Source organism: Gallinula chloropus (genome assembly GCF_964237585.1).
Source record: "Gallinula chloropus genome assembly, chromosome: 5".
NCBI classification, from domain to species: domain Eukaryota; kingdom Metazoa; phylum Chordata; class Aves; order Gruiformes; family Rallidae; genus Gallinula; species Gallinula chloropus.
In genome coordinates this window covers 54,690,810-54,714,500 of record NC_140090.1, presented here as the reverse complement: position 1 = coordinate 54,714,500, position 23,691 = coordinate 54,690,810, and the positions used below count along the sequence as shown (strand labels likewise).

At 39.7% G+C, this 23,691-nt stretch overlaps 1 protein-coding gene across 1 annotated transcript; it reads right to left on the bottom strand.

The window, feature by feature from the left end:
• Positions 1-1,517: 1,517 nt before the first annotated feature.
• On the bottom strand, positions 1,518-21,865 carry LOC311192179 (rap1 GTPase-GDP dissociation stimulator 1-like; the record flags this gene model as incomplete). The annotated part of the gene is made up of 12 exons (XM_084264602.1): positions 21,818-21,865; positions 20,881-20,998; positions 20,588-20,713; positions 19,234-19,362; positions 18,008-18,133; positions 17,215-17,358; positions 13,407-13,541; positions 10,012-10,137; positions 4,994-5,133; positions 4,017-4,143; positions 2,863-2,991; positions 1,518-1,651 (listed from the first exon to the last, which is right to left on the bottom strand). The coding sequence occupies exons 3-12, from the start codon at positions 20,706-20,708 to the stop codon at positions 1,518-1,520; spliced, it is 1,311 nt and encodes a 436-aa protein (XP_084120728.1). The 5' UTR covers positions 20,709-20,713; positions 20,881-20,998; positions 21,818-21,865.
• Between the last annotated feature and the right edge of the window lie 1,826 nt (positions 21,866-23,691).

The window sequence follows — 23,691 nt, the reverse complement described above, 5'->3', positions numbered from 1 at the left end:
TAAGAATGACTTAACTTGAATGTGCCTATTGCAATTTTAGCATGAAGCTATTTTGCATTTTGCCATTGTAAATTAGTAGGATGCCCATATCTTTGATTAATTTTTTTTCTTGTTATGTGGTTAAGACTTGCTTGTATATTAAAGTGGTCTGAGGTGGTTTTATGAAAGGCTCTTTCTCAAGAGTATGCCTGAAAATGATATTTGGCAATGAATGTAGTGGGCTAATAGCATTACGAATTTTGTAAGCAGGAAAGCTTTTGCAGGAACAGAGTTGTAATGTTTGTTCACAGATATAAGCCAGTTATACTTAGTTTGAGAACAGAAGGCCTTGTTGACTTGGAAATATTCCCTGCTTTATAACAATTTTTTTTAAAGGTCAGTACTTCTGTTTTTAACTTTTACGGTTCACTAATAAGTCAGTTGTTCCTGCCTCTTCAGTGTCTGCAATGACAGGGTTTTGAATTTAATCTCCTAGGTCTTGGCAGTGTGACTCTACAACACATTCAGGTGCTTCAGAAAGTTCCCATAAGAACAAGTTGTGGAATAGATTCTGTTCTTAACTTTTTTATCAAGGAGCCATTTTTAAATATAAAAGTTTTTCTATAAATGTTTATTTTACCGCAGCTTTTCCTTGTCTGAAGTTAAGCCTAGGTTCTCTTACTGAAGATAACTTAGTGATTGGCCAGCTGGCTCCAAATACTCACACATGCCCACTTGAAATTTTTAACTAGCTTTAACTTGTATCTTCTCCAAGCACTGCTGCATGGACACTGCAATTTCTTGTAAACTTTGCTTCTACTGAGTCTTGTTCCAGGTTATAGTAGATACAAATCTGAAATTGGGTCAAGATGGTGACCTCAGATACTTAGGAATATAGCTTGTGACACTAGAAGGTAAACTCAGACATGACCTTTAAAAGAGGAAATTGAAGAGGCAGTTGTTTTAAAGGTGTGGTTTTGTGCTGGCTTTTACACATTCAGTTAACAGCTGGGCTTGCAGGTTGCCGCACAATGAGCAGAGGTTGACTTGGTGCCAGTTAGCCCTTTGCATTTTCATCTACAGCTCACATCTCATCTGAAAACCCATTGTTTCTGTTAGCATGATACAAGCTTAAGTTTTTTGACAATGAACTTAAATCCTATTGATATCAGAAAAAGTTGCAAGTGATACCTGGATTTGATAAAACCAAGCAGCTTAGATGTATTGCAGAAGTGGTGGCTGCCTAATGCCTCTCATGAGATACCTTCAAAGTCCCCTTGCTTGACAGGCCTTATTCCTACAGCTGTGTGTTAGTAACTCAGTGAACAGCAGCAGCAGTGTGAGTTTCTGTAGGCCAAATAGATGAGGAAATGCATATAAATTTCTGTATGTACAGCTTTAAAAGCAGGGAGCTGTATCTGGATTTTATAGAGTGGTGGTTGTGTAACAGCATGGCAAATGCCAGGTAGGGTTGGCAAAGCTGGCATTTTACTTCAATTGCTTCAGCAGCAGCTCAGGGTTATTGTGGAGAAGGGAGGCTATTGGGGTGTCTCTCCTCTCAAAACCTGTAGTGTGGTGACTGCTTCCTTGACCACACTGGCATTGCTGTGACTGCAGAGTTGTTCAAGGGTTTCTTTAATCTTGTCCTCTTCTATTTCTTGTCTCAGATCACCTGAAAGGGAGATGAAATGCTGACTTTTAGTGATGTGCAGTGTAGTGGCTCCCAAAAATTGTAAGAAAGTTTGGAGTAATTGGTGTTTAAAAGGAGGTGCTTTAATTTGAACAAGTCTCTTTCAACAAATACTCTAAGCCATTGAAAGTACTGAGCAGGTTAAGTTTTTTTTTTTTCTCCTGTTTGACTTCCAAGAACTGATTGAACATAAGAAAAGTACTTTGAGAATGGAATGCAGAAGTTCCAGCATTTTTTGCCTGAATGTTTTTTGTTAGCCTTTCATATTAATATGACTCAACTATTTGTGTTATTCTATGAAGTGCTAAGTATATAGACCTCTGGAAAAAGTCTTTTAGAGATCACATCTGCTGTGTCAATGCTCTGTAGTGTCACTGAGGGATGTGAATGTTTATCCTTATTATGGTATCTCTGTGGCCACAGGGGGAAAAAATAGAGTATACTGCAAAATGCAGTTTGTCTGCCAAATATAGGCTGTCTCCAGGATTTGAAAGGATTCTTGTGCTTGACCCACAATCATTATTTTCAATTTACATGACTTATGTATTAAGGTGTGACAAACTGGCATGAGATCTTTGGGCTCCTGTTTTCAAGGTGGTTGTTTTCAGTTAATGCCACACAGGATGAGTCTGATCTTGCTTGAAGCATTTTAAGTCCTTCCCTACCATGGAGTGAAACTGAAACCATACCCTTCATATGTTTTACTAAAAGCTGCCATGCAAAGGTAGCATTACTAAAATTGCTGGTTTTTTCTTCAGTTTCTAGTTTGCGTAGAGCATAGGCAGAAGAAATGTATGCCTGCCTGTGGAAGATGATACAGACTCTTTTATTTCTCTGGATGCAAAAATGCCATGGTACATACAGGACCTGGGACTGCCAGACACTTATGCATGTTGAATTTGGACAAAGATGCCTTTATTCCAAGGCTAATTCTTCTATTTCAGGACTTGATTGTGCCACTGTCTCACTGGAATAAAGCCTTTCTTTTTTTATTCAACTGATGGTTTAATCAACTTCTCATAAAGAAGCTACTTGACTGGAATTTTTGGTAATGAATAAAGAATGAACCTCTTTAATATCCTTTTCTACTCACTGACTGCAACATTGCAAGCAGCACATTTCAGTAACAGAAAACACTTGTTTTCATTGCAAATACACATTCTTTCATCACAGACAACCTAAAATGAAGTTACCTGAATTAAGAAGACTGCACAAAAGACCCATTGAATTATATTTCACCTCAGGACTTGTATTATCATCTTGTAGAAGCCTGTGTAAGCTTTGAACTAGCTGTGATTCCTTAAAAGATTCTTCAAGGGTTTCTGAAAAATAAGTAAACAATTACCAGAGCTGTTACCTGAAAAGAAGGTAGAAAGTGAGCATGCTTGCCTTTTAAAAATAAAATTCCTGGACTGGCTTAATTTCATGTTGGCTCTACAGGGATGTCTTTTAGCATCTGTATTCTCTACTAGAGAATTTCTGTATTGTTTTCTGTACAGTGTTTCTTGACTGGCCTCATTCTGGAACAAACAGCCTGTAGATTGTATAATATAACCTCATAATAGGTTAAAAATTGCGATGATCAGTGCTAGAAGTGTTAATTTATGTTGGTTGCCCAATTGAGTTCAAGAGCCTTAATGGTGGACCAAGTAGTAAAATGGGCTCTTTACTGTCTTGCTTGTTAGTATAGGAAACACTGAATTTCGAGCTGACTATTTCTTTTCAGTTTATCTTGATGTATATAAATTTGTGGTGACTTCATTACAATAAACCTGAGACAGATTTTAAAAGGTGATCATACAAGAAAAATCTGGGAAAAAAAGCCCAAGCCACTGCACTCACTCTCTGAAAATTAACACGGTAATAGTAGTTAAACACGTATATTTTCTCACCTATTTCATTTGCAGCTTTGACAAGCTGCTTCTGCTTTTTCTGCTGCATTCAAATATCTGTCTCAAGATTATTTTTCTCCGTTTATAGTCTTCATTGACCATTTAGGTCCATAATTTGTCCTTAATTTTGTCTTCATTTAGTCTTTCTTACATTTCTCTAGTTTTCATCCCCTCTAATTTCCTTCTGGTTTCTTCTGTAGGTTTCTAGCATCACACTGTGCTACTCAACAATGCCTGTCCACACATCCTTATCAATTGACCCCACCCAAAACAAATATTGCCTATAGACAATTGTTTTTGTGGTTATCTGAAAGGCTGGCCTCCTTTGCTTCATGCTGAAGAGGTAAATCTAGACAAGAAACATGCATTTTCTCACAAGTTCTGTGGAATTAACAGCATGACAGTGTCTCAATAATTGAGGACCTTGCACAGAAATAATTTGAGGAGAAAATTACCTAAATTGATTGCAGATGCAATTGCCAAAGCATTCAGAGCCTCGTTCTGCATGGCAGCATGTTCACTTGTTGTCATGGAAACCAGGTGCTTCACTCCCTGTGCCTCCTGGATGGCTTTGACCACTTCCTATTACAGCAAAGGTAAAGTATCACTGGTGGGTATCTGACTTAAAGTAGAATGAAGAGAGAAATGAGATTGTACTCTTCTGCCTCTGAGTAGATGGGAAATTATTTGCCTGCTGCAATGTGAACATGGTATTTGTAGATTAGAAAGAACACTTCTTTTGGTGCTGATCATACATGCCTGGTTAGGATTGATCTAATTTATCCAGAGCATCAATACTTAAACATATACATAACTGTATGATAGAATCAAGACAAAATTTCTCTTAGTTTGACCTTACTCCATTTTTTTCATGTCAAGCCTTCACACTAGCAAAGATTGTTTATTACTGAAGCCTGTACAGACAATATCTCGTGTTTTTTAGCACTACCTCAAAGTAAAGCATGGCTTGGATGCTTGCACACAACGTGATTTATAAGAAAAATAAGCCTATTTGACTATGCCTGAAGATAGAGGCCATGCCAAATGCATCTGTTCCCAGGTAAATAAGTGGGTTCTTTGGAGCTCCTGGAGGACTGACTTTTGGGACTTGCCTGATTTCTTTGCTGTTTTAATTTGAAATTAATATGTACTGAAATAGAAAAGCTTTAATTAGCGTTTTTCAAGGCTTAAGCAGGGCAAAAGTTGACAAATAATAAGTAGCCATATGGCGGAGTTCTGTGCAGTTTCTGTGGTGCTGCTTTCCTGCTCCTCTTCCCCTTGATGGCATTGAGGCAGATGAAAGGCTTTTACTGTAAACTGTTTTTAATATTAAAATTGTCTTGTTTAATACTTAACCCCAGCTGTGTTGGTGTGGTTTAAAAATATTTGGTAAGCATAAACGAGAAACATCAGGCCAATAGTGCGCTCATACTTGGGATCTATTGTGACGCAAGATCGATGCTAGCAGCCGATTTGCTTCTCCATGGATGCCAGTGTGGTCATTAGCATTGCACCACTGCACAAGTCTGTTCAGCAGCATAGGATCTTGGCCCAAGATTTCAGCTGCATCTGCTGAAGAGAAAAGCATCATCAGGAGACATTCACAACCAGGCTTCTCAGTTTGTCACAGAAATGCAAGTGTAGAAGTACCCAGGATCACAGGGCTGAGCTCAGCATCCTTTAAGAGCTGTAACTGGAACGTTACATCAGTTTTGAGGCAGTTTCATGTCTTTGAAAGCAAATACTTGGTTGCTATGCTGAAACCTTCACAGGATTGGCTCTTTCCCATGTGGTTTCTTTCACTCACTGTCTAAGCCCTGCACAAATGTCATCATGGGCCCTTCAGTGGCTGTTCTTGCTGTTTCACTGTTCTCAGTAATGGTGACAATTATTGTTGGTAGCGTGAGGGGTGCCAAGTTTTAGTACAGAATTGCAGCATGTCTGTAACTGTAAGTCTTAATTTCCATCTGAGTCTTTCTGCAGTTAAATGATGCATCTTTAAAGTGCTGTAAACCACAAGTGATGAACTGGTGCGAAGTGATTTCTCAAAGCAGAGGAAAAATGCAGACCTAACCACATATGGTAAGCAGGAGTTTAGCCCTGAGAACATCCTGGTAAATACTGTTTCAGTAATGTAAGCTAGTTGATTGTGTTCAGTACTTGAAATTCCCTATCTTGGTTCAATTGGAATTTTCTTTGAAGTGAAGGGTACCAGGAGAAAGATAAGAAACTACTAATGTGCAAAACTTAAACTGCCTTTTTGTAGGAAGTTTGTGCTCACCCACTTGGTTTTGAGCACAAAAATGCTGGCTCATAAATTGCTAGACTGCTGTTTCCATGTGCTCCAGTTCATCATGAGCTGAGGATATAAATGCATAGCACTTCCAACTGGGCACCAGATGTAGCAGCTGAGAGGCAAGAGTAGTCACAGGACAGATGCTCTGTTTTTGTGTAAAACTATTCTGTTTGCAAAAACATATTGTGGTTATAAGATTTAATTGAAATTTAGAAGTATCTTGTAGCTATTTGTAATTAAAGGCTTTTCTTGATTTCATTTTGGTCTTCTTGAGTCCTATCCCATGCCTGCCCCCTGCCCCTCAATGCTGGAGGACCAGAACAGAGATTGAAATGTGTGTTGTGTTCTGAAGGAAGATGTGGTAAAGGCCTTTATAGGAAGTATAAATTCCCTAAGGGCTGTAAAGGGGTTGCCATCTTTTCCTTTTTTTTTTTTTTCTGTTTCTCCAGTCCTTTAAAAGGCCTGAAAGAAGGTAACCAGGCAGATCTCTGGTCCTTTGGAAATGAAATTCAGAAAGGGAAGAGTGTGGGGAAAAGTCTGCATGGTTTTAAGGTACTAGGAAGTTTGTCTCTTGAAGCTTTGCTGACTGAAAGACTGGGAAGCACCATCACTTACGTCTAGAACAGGAGGAGTGGGTTTGACTGATATGGGAATCATCCCACTTGTTTCTTTACCTGTCCCTTTCTGTGTAGTATGTTTGTTTTGAGATATTCTGAAGAGTCAAATAGTGTGCACCAGGTCAGTGTCAATAAACCACATGATTACTCTGGATGTTTTGCAGAAATTGTAAGTCAACCTATATTTTCTGTTTTGGGGAGAGATGGGGAAGGACATCTGCTTGCTTTTTTTGTCTTGTACACTAAGGAACAATTCATAAATCCCAGTCTCACAAGGAATGTGGGAGCTTCTTGGGTAGTTGAACATGTTTGGCTTGAGATTGAGGTACAAGTTACTTTTTGCACAAGCACCTGCATATTGCTTCCTGTGACAGAAAGGCTTTGGTTTCTAGGTCAGATGTTACATGTTAGTCTGAGGAGATCATGGTAATCCAGTTTAGTACAGAAAGCTGAAAGAGGTAAGAGGGTGGTGAATGAACCAGTCTAAGAGGTTTGCTCAAAGGAGACGTCTTGATCCAGTTTGACAGGGACTTCCTGATGTCTGTTAGTAATAGAGCTCTTGAGATAAAGCCTAATTAGTTACTCTTAACAGGAACAGGAGGACCTTTTCACTTATTAAAAGCCAAAATTGAGTAAGTGGATGATTGAACTTCCAGTTGTTCTGAAAGTCCTGTGGCTGCTGAAGTACACACATTTTTTCTGCTCTCCTGAACCAAGAGAGTGGAGAGTCTAGGAATTAACATCTTTTTAGCGTAATAAAGCTGACAGGTCTGCAGTTTTCTATAAAGAAACCCTCTTCTAGTCTCTGGCCTCAGCATGCCCAGAGACTGTCAAAGTAATGAATTTATACTAGATAATGTAATTAACTGATTTAGTGTAGACTCGTTAGTAAATGTGTATTCCTAAGAGTTTCAGGCTGAGTTAATTAAGGGCAATGTTACCTCATGGTAAACAGACTAGAAAGTAATTAAAGGTGTGAGAACTGTGCACATGTAAGCAGGAAGGGATAGACATTTGTCACAGTTTTGCATGGTTGGGTGCTGGGAGAGAAAGGGGGTGCACAAAATGGCTGCTGTGAGGAGCTGCTGGAATTCTCCACGGCCCCAAAGTGTAAACAATTCAAGACCAAGAGATAGTCATAGTGCCTCTGAGAATCACATATAGGAGAAAACATCCCAGAAGCAGCTGCATTTTGCCACCGGAGAAGGGAGCAAGAAGATATAACGAGCTGTGCAGACACCAAGGCAGGGGAGGTGGCGCCCCAGGTGCCCCAGAGGAAAATGCCCCTGCAGCCCCTGGAGAAACCCATGTAAAAGGCCGAGACCCCACCTGCAGCTTGTGAAGGGGCTCCACGCTGGATGGAACAGGTAGAGACATAGACAAGATGCTGTGACCCTATGTTGGGATAAGCCCCTGCCAGCACTTCCAGCCATGAGGAGAATCAGAGACACAGAGATGAGGGAGAGACATCTTTGCATCGGAACAGGTTTGCTGGGGGAGGCTGGTGACCCCACAGAGGATTGGGACTGAGAGACTGTGATAAAGAGATAAAGCCCTGTGGGAAAGGATTCACGTTGGAGAAGTTCATGGAGGACTGTCTCCTGTGGGTGAGACCCTGCAGTGCAGCAGGGGGAGGGTGTGGAATGAATGCCTCGCCCCCCCTCCACCCCGGCCGAGAAGGAAACCAACTTGCAAGGGACTGACCGAAGCCCCCATCTCCCAGTCCCTGCCCCTCTGTGCTGCAATCAGGGGGAAGAAGGGAGTGAAATCATGGCTAAAGGGAAGTCTGCTTAGAATGGAGGGGTGGGGGGAAGGTGCTGCCAAGAACCCCATTTTCCTCAGTCCCTGCCCCTCTACGAACAGGAGGGAAGAAGGGAGCAAAATTCTGACTAAAATCTGCAAAGAAGGGAGTGGTGGGGGAAAGTGTTTTAAGATTTGGTTGTGTTTGTTTTAAGATCTGGTCATGCTTCTGACTCCTGTTTTCACTGTTCTTTGTAGTGTAGTTTTCTTTCCTTCACTCTCTGTAGGAAAAAAAAAAAAGGTAGTTTCCTTCACTCTGTGTTGAGTCTGTTTTGCTTATGTCATTCAATGACAGGATGATCTCTCCCTGTCCTTATGTTGACTCCTGAGCCTCTTAATATATATTTTCTCCCCTGTCCGGCTAAGAAGGCGAGTAATAGACTGACTTTGGTGGGCGTCTGGCCTCCAGCCAGGGCTAAACCACCACCACACTGAATAATCTTCTACATCGCTTTTCTGCTCTGCACTTTGATATTTGTAATGTTTCAGATTCAGAAGTTGCACCATTTTTGTGCCAAATTGTAACTTCATACTAGCACTAGTAAATAGCAATGAGTAAAAAAAAAAAGAAAATATAATTTAGTGTTTGATAACTTAGACCTGTGTTGTTCGGATGTCTCAAATCTAAAAGATAAATGGTCCGCCTTGTCACAAACTTCTGAGAAATTACTTTCTTCAAAGCTGAGAGGAAGAGGAGGCTAAGTTTCTGTATAGCTTGTAATGTCCATCTGCCACTATGGTGAAATAAGAGAAAGCAGCTTTTTACTGGACAGGAATTAGTGCAAATTAATGAGTGCTAGATCTAAACTTTATTCATATTCATTTGAAAAAGGATGCAATTAGCTGCCATATCAGAGTGGGTGTCTGCAGTGGTACAAATGACTGTAGGAGAATACGGTTTTTCCCCTTCCCTATAACTAACAGATATGTGATGGTAATCGTTCCATACCAACTGTCAGTTCCCATTGCAAAACGGTCATCGCATCTTGTTTTGACCTATTTCTTCTTATTCCTGTACATCAAGGTGATCTGTACTGGTTGGTGTTCCAGAGCAGCTGCTCTGATATGAAAGTGTTAGCATACTTACTTAAGAAAACAAACCCCGCAACACTTCTTGTTAAGAAGCTAGTTAGGGCTGCATGTAATTCTGACATTGTACATGTTTCCCTAAATGCTATGTACAGAGTGAGTATTGTTGCCTTTGCGTAGTTCTCAGTGTAGAACTGATGAACCCATATTTCAACATGCAGAGTAAATTGACCATTTGAGCCACAAGATGATAAACCTGGCAACGTGCATAGAAAGACTATGTGGCTGGTGGATTCTCCTGCATCTCTCCACCCCAGCTCCCTGTAATCCTTTTATGTTCTCTAGTTCTTCTATTGATCTGCTTTCCTGTAATTTGGCACTGAAGGTCTTTCACCTGACTTTTCCATCATACTCATGCCTTGCTGATACCTCTGATGGAAAACCTCTTCCTGTTAGGCCTTTGTCATTTCTCACTGACTACTGCAGATTGTTGCATTTGGCTTGTTTCTCATCTGCCTTTGAGACTGCCTGGGTTAGTGTGGAAGGCTTGCAGCCTCTGGCAATCATCTCTGCTGGAACCTTTCCAGTCTGAGTGGAATTAGGTTAGCAGGACACAGCCTGTAGTCTCCTTGCACATCTGTTGTCCTGTGGGGGGAAGGGATGAGAAGAGTATATAGCTGACATCAGTAAACATTATAAATTCCCTACCTTGACCATCTGCTAGCATCCGTAGCGTGCCAAGAAGTTTAGACTGCATGGGAGGCATCTCTGACCTTAGAAGAGCTTGAATCCGTTCTGCCACACCTTCCTCCAGCATCTGAACCTTGTTAACCACTAGAAAATGAGGGGAAAAAATGTTGATGTGAAGCTTTGTAACTTCACAAGCATCTGAAAATACAGATATGACATAACTATTGTCCATTATGCTCTCAGCAAAAGGTCCAAGTTGTTATGGTGCTCAGAAATGAAGTCACAACTACCTGTGTGCTTAGGCATCACTTCTGAACTAAAAGCCTCCTAAGAATTGCTGTTCTGATAGTTTGGTTAATTTTTATTTCAGCCCTGCCTAGAATGAAGTACATAGGTGGATAAAGCAGAGCATTGTTGTTTGTCTTCCTTTTTCTAGTTGTAATAGACTATCTGCCAACTTGCCCACTCACCATGAGTAAGCCTTTCCTCTGCTTGCTTATCTTAACAGGCTGGAGGAAGTGAGTTGGGGCCGTATTTCTTGAGAATGAAGATTTTTTTGCTTTTGAGATTAGTGATGTCCTGTTCATGTGTTTGTTTCTATTTTTGTTTTGTTTTCTAATTTTTGCTGATTTGCTCCACGTGTTAGTGCAGTAATCCCTGGTAATAATCAGAAGCTTGTCTGAAAAGAGCCCTAGTGCTGCTGCTTGACTCTGCTACCAAAAACTGCTTCCTCCTTCCAGCCATTTTTCTCCATCTTCTACATGCTTTCTTTTGAGAGGTAGGGCAATGACGTAACAATAAAATCAGGGAGATAACTGTTCTATATTTTCTGCCTTCTATTGGGCAAATTGAGAAGCAGACACTGTTAAATAACTTGCTCTTAATGTTCTTGGATTTTAGTGGCACAGGCTGAGTCCATTCACTAGAGCTTAATGACTTCTGTCACTTTTTTTCTATAAGCACTTGCTCATTCAAGATCACTACTTGAAAACTTACCCTGTGCCTATTTGCAGGTGTTAGCTAATAATTATTATTTATTTGGATTTGCACAGAGTCTTTTTCTGTCTTTTCCATGTGGCAGATAATGTTGGAAGTGATAGAACGTTTGTATTTCTGGAAGTAACGTATTATTTTGAGGCAGTATCTTAGATCTTCCATGTTCTGGTATTTTTATCCACTGATGAGGGAGAGCACAGCGCAGGAATAGCATTTTAAGTGCTATGCATTGCCTACACACTTGGGAGGATCTAGAAGATTTACAATAGTCTTGAACAGAAGAGAACTGAAATATTCTCTGTATTGATACATTAATACTCCTATAATTGAGCCTTTTGAAGTACAGCTGTAAAGAACATTAAGATCTCCTGCTGCTGTGTGTGGCAAAAGCAGTGTTGTAGGGGGATGAAGTTGTATGTTGCAACCGCGTTTCTCCGGAGTTTCAGTTCTTGGAATCCTTGCAAAATCAGCTATGGTTATTGCTTTTAAGGAACTCGTCAGCATGTCTGGGCTTGGTGTTGCAAAAAGTGGGTCTCGGTATTTGGTGAGGAATGGGTTCTGTTTTGAGTTAGCATGTGATCTACCCTGTTTGCTGTCAAGGGAAGCTATATGAAATGTGCTGTATTTCAACTTAGATTAATTGGTGTCTTTGCTGCTTGGAATGATTAAATCCTGTTGTACATACTGCAAGAGTGAAGTCAATGACAACTAAGCATGAGATGTGCCTAGGCTTACAGAAGAAAATCCAACTTTTCATTCCAATAAATAGCTATGTTTTGCCTACTAAGTTGGTATCAATTTCAGCTGGATGGCACGCTGATTTCCAGTGAATGTGATGCTGTGATTATCTCCTACAGGCTGTGTGTTAGGTTGTAACTGATGGAAGGTAGCTGGCATGCATGGCCAGAACGCTGCATGGTTGAAATATTGCATTCTTTATCAGCACCAAAAAGCAATTTGTACAGGCCTCCATCTGTTGATGTGAATGGTGGTAGAAAACCTCTTCACAGTGAAATAAAATATACATAGAAGCAGTGAGGAGCTTATGGTGTGAAATAGCTATTAAACTACTGAATAAACAGACATGGCTAGCCATTATGATCCAGAGTATGATAATACTGTAAGCCAAACTAAATAAATTACTTTATCATATCAAAAATAAGTTGAAAGGAATAGGTAAAGTTGGGAAGAGAGCTGTCTGCAAGAAGAAATAAGGGTGTATCAGACTTTAAAAGGAAGTCATTGAAGCGCAGTACCAACTACTATATCACTGGCCTCTTGCTTGTTCAAAGCAAAGATTATGTATACATCTGTTAAACGAAGCATGCTGGATAGCTTACATAATAAAATTGGCAGGTACCTTTAAAGTTCTCTTATTTTCAGACAATAACATTTGTGTCATGCTCTTCTCTGGACTACAGCAGTGAGGACTGAATTGCAGGATGCTGTGCTGTTAATTGCACTTCCACATGGAAGCAGTACATTTGAGGAGAAGCAGCACAGTTTTCTGATGTGTATTAACCAAAGATCACAAGAGTGGAATCATAGAATGGCTTGGAAGGGACCTTTGGAGGTCATTTGATCTAACTTCCCTGCAATGAGCAGGGACATTTTCACCTAGATTGTAGATCAGGTTGCTGAGAGCCCCATCCAACCTGGTCTTGCAAGGGCTGGGGCATCTATGAGCTTTCTGGGCAGCCTGTGCCAGTGTTTCACTGCCCTCATTGGGGGAAAAAAAAAAAAGTTACTCCTTAAATCTAGTCTAAATCTACCCTTTTTTAGTTTAAAACACTTACTCCTTGTCCTGTTGCAACAGGCCCTACTGAAAAGTCTGTTCCTATCTTTTTTTTTTATATGCCCCTATCACAGAATCACAAGGTTGGAAAGACATTTAAGATCATCAAGTCCAACTGTTCCTGTCCTATGCTAAACCATGTCCCTAAGTACCTCATCTACCCTTTTTAAAACATATCCAGGGAAGGAGACTCAACCGCCTCCCTGGGCAGAATACAACTCGAGTATTGTAGTTAAGTGTTTTACAAAAGCTGAACTTGCAGTGGATATTGGATTTATAGAAGAGGAACTGATACGAGATCTATACTACTGTGATGTGGTAGAGCTCCACCCTGTACTCTGCTTTTAGCTGTAAACCCTGTTCTGTACCTTTGCTTTGAACTGCTGTATGCTGTTGATACAGTAATGAAACCACTTCAGCAGCTGGCAATCATGCTATTATATTTAGACCCCATGTAGATAAGAAGTCCTAATGAATTATTCAAATATACATGTGTCTGCAGGGGGAAAAAATGGTCAGTTACCCCACAGAATGCAGGGGACTGCAATTGGTGACAGAGCTTCACAGATATCATGACCCATCTTTAAAGAATCACAGGAAGTCAATAGTCTTCAAGCTCTACCTGGTATAGCAAGGTTTCGAAGTGCACTGAGTGCAGCATGTTGAACAGACACATCCCCACTCTCTACGTGTTTCTCTAGAAGATCCAGAAGCTGATGTATGACTCCCAGCTGTACCATTCGTACACAGTTGCCATCTGAAGAAAGATACAAAAATGAAGCAGGTGAGAGATGAGACATGCAATGATAGAACTTAATCATGCAGACTGAGAATTCAGGGACTCTTTTTGCTTTGACTGCTTTCATGTCCTGGTAAGATTGAGACTGCAGTTTTAGCACTTTTTTACAACCTTCAACTCATAGAGGTCAGTGGGTATCAGCCACATGTGAACTGATGCTGAGAAACCCTTTACCTGTCAAACTAAGTTTTACTAGAGCTTTCTAGGGACAGTCACTATCAAATTTAAACCCATGTGTTCTCTATTCAATTTATTCTTTATTTTCCATGAATAATGTGGTGGAATGCAGTGACATTTTATACATTCTACTGGTTTAAGGGTAACCAACTATCAAAAGCATTAGGCCTAGGTTTTTCTTACCTGTTTTGGGAAACCCACTTTCTCAAATGAGAATTTTAATTGTTGTACTCATGAAGCCAGGAGGATAGGAATTGACCTAGAGTGATCTATTTAATACTAGTGAAAGGGCTAACTTGTATGTTCTAAAGAGCTCCCGTGTTGCCCAGTACATGCTCTGCAATATTTTGTCAGTGCATGTTTCCTTCTGAGAACTTGCTCTGCAGAGGTGACAGCCCTTTTGTTATCAGAAGACACTTAGCTGACCTTGATAGGCAGTAGTGTTCTTAAGAGCAAAAGGAAACCCTGCATATTATAGTCTACATCCTTTCTGAAGGAAGTGGTTTGAAGATGTCATTTTGCAAATATTTTTGTGTATTTTGTTATGCATTTTATTATATCTCAAGCATATTAGTGACAGGAGTCACAATTTCCTTATTGCTGGGTTGTTACCCAGTCATGAATGTGAATGCTGTTTGTTAAAATGTGTCAGAACTGTGAATACTATGTAGGGGAATCACATTCTCACTTGGGGTAAAAAGTTATCTATGGAACTAATACAGACTTCATGCAATCTGGCCTAAAGTAACCCTAGGTGCTTCTCATGGTAGTAGGTGTATGTCTAAAATGTACAGACATATGACTTGCGTGTATACCACTTAAAAATGGCTCTAGTAATTTAAACACCTTTACTACACTCCATAGTAGAAACTTCATGTTGTTTTTTGAATTAATGCCTCCTATTCCTTTAACTTCTTTGCATTTCAGTTTGCAGCGTATTTTTCCTCTGTATTAGTACATATGTTAAATAAGAATTAGTCAAATTCTTGTAATATGTAAGTGAATAGTTTGATAAGAGAACTGTGAAACAGTTTGAATTCTACTCGTGCAAAAATCTTTTTATACCAATTCATGTATATGTTCTTGAAAGCTGATGCTTTTTGCTGGTGATTCTTCTAATGTTCTCTTGCCTGACCCTAATCTTTGGAGATCAGAGTACATGAAAATTGTCCAGTCCTCTTTAGGAATAGTCTGCTCCTAGAGAACCTTTCTCTTTTGGCCTGACAAAATTCTACAGGCAAAATACTTTGATCTTCATATAGGCTAACCTTAATAGAACTTAATTTCTCTCCTCCCCCCCCTTTTGAAATCTAAGAATGGTAGAGCTGTTTTCTCTTTTTTCAGCAAGGTGCAGATAGGCAGAATCCATTAGAGGTTGCCTTGCTTTGATTGTCACAGAGTTCCAAATTGGTGTTCTCTCCTATGGATTTTTGCTTGGATAGCAGCAGAACCTTCGATTTAATGGCTCATAGTTAAAGTCTGATAGGGACAGCCACTTTCATAGCTGCAAAAGCTGTCTGTCATCTTTTCACTGCCTCAGAAGTCATTTGATGCTGAGATCAGATTTCTATAGTTTTTTTCCCTTAGATTAAAGGCTGTGCATACATCAGTGGCACATACCAGGGCCTGAAAGGGATTATTCACTTTTTCTACATGAAACATCTAATGGGGTTGTGGGGGAGATGGAGGGAGAAGTGACTGACAAAGCAAGCCATTCAGCTGAATAAATTGAAGATAGCTAGTTTAAAGGCACTGAGAGCATTTCTGTGGCCTTTTTAGAGCCATGATACACAATAGCTGATTTACAGCAAGGTATAGGATGAGGAAGAAAGGGAGTCTAGAAAGGATGTGAGGAGGCGGCAGAAAGATGTGTATGGTAGCTTGCTTTAAAGAAAGATGAGATTGGTTAGCTAAACATTCACACAGTTGAAGGAGGGAATCTTCTATGAGAAATAAGCATATATTAATGCAGAAAGTAAAGCAGTGTTGAAAAAGCTTCATTTTGTTAATTATGTTTGAACCCACTACAGTAGCTATCAGTGAGAAAGGACAGAAAACATGGTGAGGTATCTTCTGCTGACAGATTCAGTACAGCATGCCTTCCAGGAGTCTGTTTGTAAGAGTCTGTGTCCTTTCCTATGTAGTATTAAGGCTCATTGATTTCTGTAATGGCCAAGTGTGAAAGATAAAATGGCTTATCTTGGGTTTATTTTTCCTCGATGTATCTGAGTAGCCCTCCCTTCCTAAAAGGGACTTAAAACTAGAAACATCAATAACTATGTTTAAATTTCTAAAACATGTATTTGCTGTGAAATGTTTCCAGAGCCTCCCTTCTAATATGTAATTTAAGAAAAATTCGCATGTGTGACCATACTACTATTCATAATTGTGCCCCTTGCACTACTTCATCACTAGCCTCTGGAACTTAAAGGTATGCAAGTCTCCAGTCTACATCTTTGAACGGTAGAGAGTAACCAACATAACCATTGCTTGCAAAACTAGTAATAGCTTTTGCTGTAGCTGCTCTTTTTTGGGTGTGATGCAGGTATCCATGTTCTGGGAGATGATGCAACATCCCTCAACAAAAAGCTTCTATATCTACTTATGTGGTGTGATAAATAGAAGATCTCATGTACATTTATCATTAGCCCTGTAGTGAACTATTCTGTCTGTCGAGATTCAAATCAATGGTGACTTAAAGTCTGTTCTTAGTAACTTCAGGTAGTTAAGTTGTTGGTTGCTTTGGGGGTGCTGGGATGCAGTATAAATGTCCAGTTCTTGATGTTTTATTCTTCTATCTGTATTGCACAAAATAGAGCGTAGCAGGGCCACCTAAACTAAGTTCCTGTTAGGTCTTTGGCCTTTTTGTGTTGTTCCTGAAATCAGCTTAAAGACTTAGTGAAAAATCTAGGTCAGCAATGCGTGTAGTCTGTTCCAATAGAGACGCAGAACTTAAATTACAAAGAAGTTCTTACACTTCATTTTTTAGTGCAAGTGTTTGAAGTACATACACAGATTTGGAATAGTGAGTGAAATGTGAGTAGTTCAATACCATTTAAACTTAATCTGATGATTAGCCTGAAACTTAAAACTGGTTCTTAAGCCAGTTTTGAAATAAAGTTATAGAAACAGGTGTAAACTGGCAACTGCAGGTACAGCTACAGTTGCCTGAAGTTCTTGTGTTTGTGCTGTGCAGGAGCAACCACGGTGGTATTGGATTACTGGAAGCAACGTATGTATATGCTTGAAGGGAAGTATGGCAATGTAAGCACTAGGCTCCTATAAAAAGTGAGACTGTGTGGTGTCTGAGAAGAAGTCCCTGAAGGATTATGAAACAGGTTGCAGATGTGTCCCTGTTAAGGAAGTGAAAGCAACAGAGCAGATGGTAATCCCTCTGCTAAGGAGACTTTTTGATTTTGTTTATGTATCTGGACTGACATATTCCCTCTTTTACCTCCAAGAAGCAGAGAGACAATGAGATCTGATGCAGCCTTCACAATGCATGTATCTTCAGCTTGTGAACTTCCCTGGAGCCTCAGCAGGATCTCAGACAGCACCTCTTGCACGCCTGCCTCCACCAACTGCACTTTCAGAGCATCTGTAGAGATAACAGTAAAAGCACACTAGAAGTTTCTTAGTCTTTGTTGAAATGTTTCAAACTAGGAAGCTAAATCTTTGAACTTCAGCCAGCCTGTTTTCTAGTGCAGTTTTTGGATTTGTTTGCAACAGATGTGATGGTGCAAGGAAGAATGATCAATGCTTCTGCATTAATCATTGATGTTTCTTGTATTGTCAACTGTGAGGATCTATTTCTTTAAAATGTTATCAGGTATCTAGATAGTTAGTGGATTTTTTCAGTGATTGTTACACCACTGCTTAGAGTAACATCTATGACATTTAGTTGTATTTTTTTTTAATATAAAACAATCTGTCTTGTCTATAGAAGATATCTTCTATAGAAGATATTTCCTGTTACATGCCACAGAGAATGAATTGGAATCTGCTAAGTTAGGGATCCATTGAAATGGTTTAATGCTACCCTTTCTCCCTCCATTATTCGTTGCCTCACCTTTTAAAGCTTCAAAGTCTTGTTCAGGCTGGAATCTGATATGTTGTTCTGCTTATTTCCTCTGAAGGGATTGCTGGTTCCATTAGTACGATCCCATAGCCAACTCAATAAGTACCAGGATAGCTAAATGCCAGTACTCTGTCTCCCCTCACTTCCCCCAAGCTGAAAGGAGCCTTACCATTTTCTGCCAGTGCTTGCAGGACCTCAAAGACAATTTCTAACCTCTCATGATTCTCTGCTCTTCTCAGTTGTTTCACCAGCTGTTCAGCAACCTTTGTTTTGCTTAAAGCTTCCTTGGCTGTATCTGTATGATAAAGTCAGGATTTTGAATGTTTCTTTATCTGATTAAATGCCAAAAGCATATCTCCCTATAATCTGAGGTGAATTAGACACTTTGCTTTTGAGTGCTTTCTCTGGTTTTGTAGATGTTTCTGTCCTGTTGAGCATCATTGAGACTGTAAAACTCCATCCCTTTTCCCCTGCTTTTTTCTTTAACACTATTTTGGTGTAATTCCTGTAGCTATGACCTTACAGCTCTGAAACTAATCCTGGCTTAATTCCATTTACTCTTGTAAATCCATCTCTAGTACAATTACTTAATATATCAAAATGTCACATGCCAATTTCCTGTAGTATATTTTCTGCTTTGATTAGATGGTTCTAGCCTTGCTGGAATCCTAATTTGAGCAAGATGGTAATGATCAAACTTTTTTTTTTAAACATTTGCTGCTGTCTGACAGAAGATATTTGACTGGAATATGATACTAAACAGTATAAGAGATCTGTAAAGGATGAATCTCACTAAAAGATGGTATGACAGTGTGATACCATACCACCTCTGCCTCACCCTAAATGCAGGAAACAGTAAATAAAATTGTAGCCAGCCCATATAAAAAGCATGACAATACTTTGCTACTTGGTCTTTTTCTTTCACCTCCACTTACAACTTGTGTAAAGTAGGGCAGATGTATTTTAAAATCAGTGGCAATGCCTTTGGTTTGAAAATGGTATAAATTAGAAGGGATGCTGTTTCATTAGTGTATATAAACTTATTTATTAAAAAATAATTTCTGTGTAGTAGACTATTTAATGTACTGTCTCTGAGGGAGTTGAAACTGTCCATTTACTACCTGAAGTTATGCCCCTCTAGGTCAAAAGCTGTCTATTAAATCTTCATTGTTTTAGTATAGTACCAGCAATTGCTGATACTCCAAGAAAAAGTAGCTACTCCTCCACTACAGATACTGTGGCCAGTCTCTGATTAGGCCAAAAGCCAAACCCAAACCTGTCCCCCTATAATCCAACAAAAGCAACCCCCCAATAAAACTCCACAAATCTGTGGGTGTGCTGGAAAAGCAGTGACAGTGTGAAGATTGCTCCAAGCTGCAAAAAACATTTCCTTACCAAGGTCTGCAAGATTGCATAAGGCCAATAGATCCACATGGACAAGTGGTTCACTCTCTGCATAATCAGTTAATATTCGGACTAGAGATGTGATTACTCCTACCTTCACCAGCTCTTCCTGAAGATCCCCTGGTAATAGTAAGCATAGAGGTGATTAAATGGGGAATATCTAAAGATTTTGACAACGCAAAGAATTATGAAATACAAGTGATGGTTGCTTAATGGTTCAGTTACACTGCTTTTGCAGCAGTGTTTTGCTGAGAGTTAGACTGTGACTTGGATGACAGCATGCGTGAGACACCAGAAAGCATCTGGATGCTGTTGTAGCACATACAATCAGGGAATCACGGAAGTCAGTTTTTCTAGACTGCATTTTTTGTTGTGCGAATAATAGAAAATGTTAACTTTTAGTCACAGTCATCATGCCTGTGTTCTGACAGAAATGAAGCAGGTTTGCTGTATGGCAATATGCTCTAGTAATGCTTGTGTGTTGGAGATGTATAAGCCTTGCATGTAATCATGGAGGGGGGGTGTTGGGTTTTTAAACTATTATGTGGCATTCCTTTCCAGACACATCTGACTTGCAGGGGGCTAGTACAATCTATACTGGGTACCTATCGTGCATGGATTTCATAGGAACAGTGCAGGGAGGTAAACCCATAGCTTTCTAGATCAAGCTATGCAGATCCACACTGAAAAGAGAAGGTGGGTTGAAGCCAGAGAGAGATGGGTTGAAGATACTGGATGAGAAGTTCTATGTTGCCTCCAGTATGAAATAAATATTTTTGGTCAATCTGGAAACTAAAGGTAAAAGAAAAATCTTAAGGTTGAGGCAAGGAAATGACAAGGGTTTAATTTGTGTTACCAGAAGCAAGCTAGTGTACTGGTTTTATGGAAAAATTTGGACTACAAAGATCTATATGCAAGGAATAGTAGTCAGAGAAGACAATTCCTTGCATGGATAGATATTGCAATGTTTCTTTTTATGTTTTCTGACATTTTTTAGATAGATGCTATTATTACTTTGGAAGAAGCAAACTCCATTTAGTATTTGAGCTGAGGGCAGTTGTACAAAACTGATTAAAATACATTTGAGGCTCTACTACTCTTGGAGCTGCAGAGCAGTTCTGACAAAGATGTGTCGCCTTGAAGTCAAAACTCTAGAGGGAAACCAGAGTTTGGGTGGTGGTTGGGATGCATTCACTTGGCTTCTGAGCTGTATGACTCGTGTCTAACTGGAGGCAGAAGAGCATTGCGTGCTTAGGTGTCATTAAAAAAAAATGAGTTACCGGTTACAATGCCTTGTAATGCCTTACAGCTAGAGATGATAGGGTTCTCTCAAATTGATACTTACGATTATCATAACAGATACGGCCAATAGCTCTCCCAGCATGAAGCAACATTTCTTGATCTGTGCTGTCCAGCAAAGGTATCAAAGTTAAAACCAAATCTGCTTCAATACATGGCTTCTTCATTTCCTCTGTAGGCAAAGGAGAGGGACTTGTAGGGGTGTTTTTTGCCATATTGAAATAAAACTATTGCAGTTACAAGATCAATAGCTAGTAGCCATGAAACAAAACTTGAGTGTGAAAACAGACAGCTAATGTGCTCTAACAGGCCTTGTAGTAAAGCTTTAGTACAACATACCATTCTTGGCTATCTCTGAAAGCACCTGGGCTGCTTTCACTGCACATCGTGGATTGCCCTTTAGGATTTTTGCCAGAGTTAGGAAGATCCCACTCTCTCTGAGGAGGCTGAAAGATCTCTGCTCTGTAATGATAAGAGTGTTAACAATGTGTGGAGTAGGTTTGCAACACTTTATTTACATTTTGTTCTGTTTTCTAGAGTTCTGAGTGAGTATCTGTGGGATCCAAGAATCTGATTTAACAAGGTGCTTAAAGATGTTTTTAGCCTAAATATATAGGAATGGTTATCTGCTTGAATTGCAGCAAGTGTAGTTCCAGCTGATTATTCTGCTTCATGCTGAATCAAAGCACAGGTGGCAAAGCAAAGAAGAAAGCAGTTTCATCTTCTCTGACTAAAAGTGGATGCTCATAAAATGTGGAAAGTCAGGGATTAAGGTCCTTGTTGAGGTATGACCTAGCAATTTTGTAGGTAGGCACAACAACTTTTATTAGACTATCAATTAAAACAGTAAAATCCCTTAGCCTTTTTTCATCACAAGTATGCTTAATTGTCCTTAAGGTATTAAGTCCCCATCTGCCAGGAGATTCAAATAAAGGTTTATGTCACTAAGGAATAATGTGCAAAGACCTTGAAGACTTAGTTATAAGGTGACTAGGAACTACTCTTTTAAATTCTGATGTCAGAGTTGTCCAAATTTAATCCTAGGAGTTTGCAGAGAAATTCCACAAAACAACTTTAGGTGTCTTAATGACCAGTAAGTGTCTGGTTGCAGGTAGACTTGCAAGTATACAGAGGGATGGGCAAACAATGAAACACGCTCAGGACAACTATAGTTCCAGCTGCTATCACTTTTTGCAATACAGATTATCACAATAGACAAACTTCTGCAGACGTTTTTGAACTGTGTGAATGGTTAAATAGTTATCTGGAGTGATACTTAGCTGTCTTCATTAAGAGCCAGGAGAATCCCATTCAGACTTTCAAGGATCTGATCTTCCGCTGTTTTGTCATCTCCAAAGAGCCCAAGGTACTCCACGTGCTGACTCAGGGTTTCTAAACAAAATGGGATGGAAAATTGGTGAGCCAGTATGGCAAATATTTTCAGGTCTTTCTGGTATTTCTTTTGAGTGACAGTGACTGACCATAAGATCATCTCCTAAAGGGTCCAGACCTAAATATGCTTGTTACATAACTCAGCCTGAGAGCATGAGGCCAAATGCTTCATATGCTTCTCAGACTGCACGTAGCTCTTGTACAGTCATGAATATGAAGAAATAAACTATTTGGGGGGAAAAAATGACCATGTAACAACTGTGGCATAGTTTGAGGTAAGGAGAAGAGAGAAATAATCAGAAATTCCAAATAAAGCCTGTCATTTCTAAACAATTTATCATGATGAGAGTACTTGCATTTCAGGTAGTTGTATATCTACTCTGGTAGTGGCCAGTACCAGGCACTGAAAGAATGCAAGAATAAAACAGATACAGTGACTTACATCTCCCTTTGTTTTTTTGCAAGCTTGGTCTTTAGAATCATACCTAATATTTACATCTGTTGTGGTTTAACCCTGGCTGGCAGCTAAGCACCACTAGGCTTCCTTTCTGCCTTGCCCAGTGGGATGGAGAGAGCTTTGAAAAGGTAGAAATGCCAAGTTCTGAGTTGAGGTGATAAAGACAGTTTAATAGGGAAAGCGAAAGCCACGCACACAAGCAAAGCAGGGAATTCACTCCCTGCTGCCCTTGGGCAGGTAGGTGTTCAGCCATCCACAGGAAAGTGGGGCTCCATCATGCATAGTTGTTACTTAGGAAGACAAATGCTGTTGTTCCAAATACACTGTTGTTGTGTTGTATTGTCCCTGTCCCCTCAGACCCACACGCAGGCCAGATGCCTGCCTTTGTTCTGCTTTATATTCTGAGCATGATATCATATGATATGGAGTGTGTCTTTGGTTACCTGGGTCAGCTGTCCTGGCTGTGTCACCTCCCCACTTCTTGTGCACCCCTAGCCTACTAGCTGGTGGGGTGAGAAGTGGAAAAGGCCTTGGTTTTATGTTAAGCACTGCTCAACAGGAGCTAAGACATCCCTGTTGTATCAACACAATGTTGCTTTCAGCACAAATCTAAAACATAGCTCCATACAGCTACTGTGGAGAAAACTAACACTATCCCAACCAAAACCAGCACAATGTAAATGTAGTTAATTTTGATTGACCTCTAGTCCATAAAATTGTTTAATTACAAATTTAATATAATTCATCCTTTTTTCTCTGCAATACACTGACATTAAGTTTCAGTTATGCTGTAAGAGGAAGATCGTTCCATTTGTTTTAAAGTGCCTACCAAAAAGCTCGAAGCTGACACCCATTCTTGTCGTGACCACATGGATTTTTATATCCCTTCATAATTCTTCTGCCAGCTCACTTAATGTTTTCTCTACAGAAGCTTCAATAATCTGCACAACCTTTTCCCATTTAAGTGAGGAGCTAGAATTCAAAAATGTTTTTTCAAGATATAAATGTGGACTAAGGTTAGGGCAAGATTATAACATTTTATCCTCTCTTTTAATCCTTTTTCTATTTGATAATGTGTTTTCTGTAGCCTCTAAAAACGACTTGGTCTCTTCTGGGCAATGGGAGTTAATTTAGAACCTACTGTTATTCATAAGTAGGTGTCCTGGTTTTGGATAGGATAGAGTTAACTTTCTAACAGCTGGTGCAGTGCAGTGTTTGGGAGCTAGGATGGGAGTGGTAGTGATAACACATGGAAGGACTCCTCAGTTGTTCATATTGCCCTGCTAATGAGAACCCAGGAA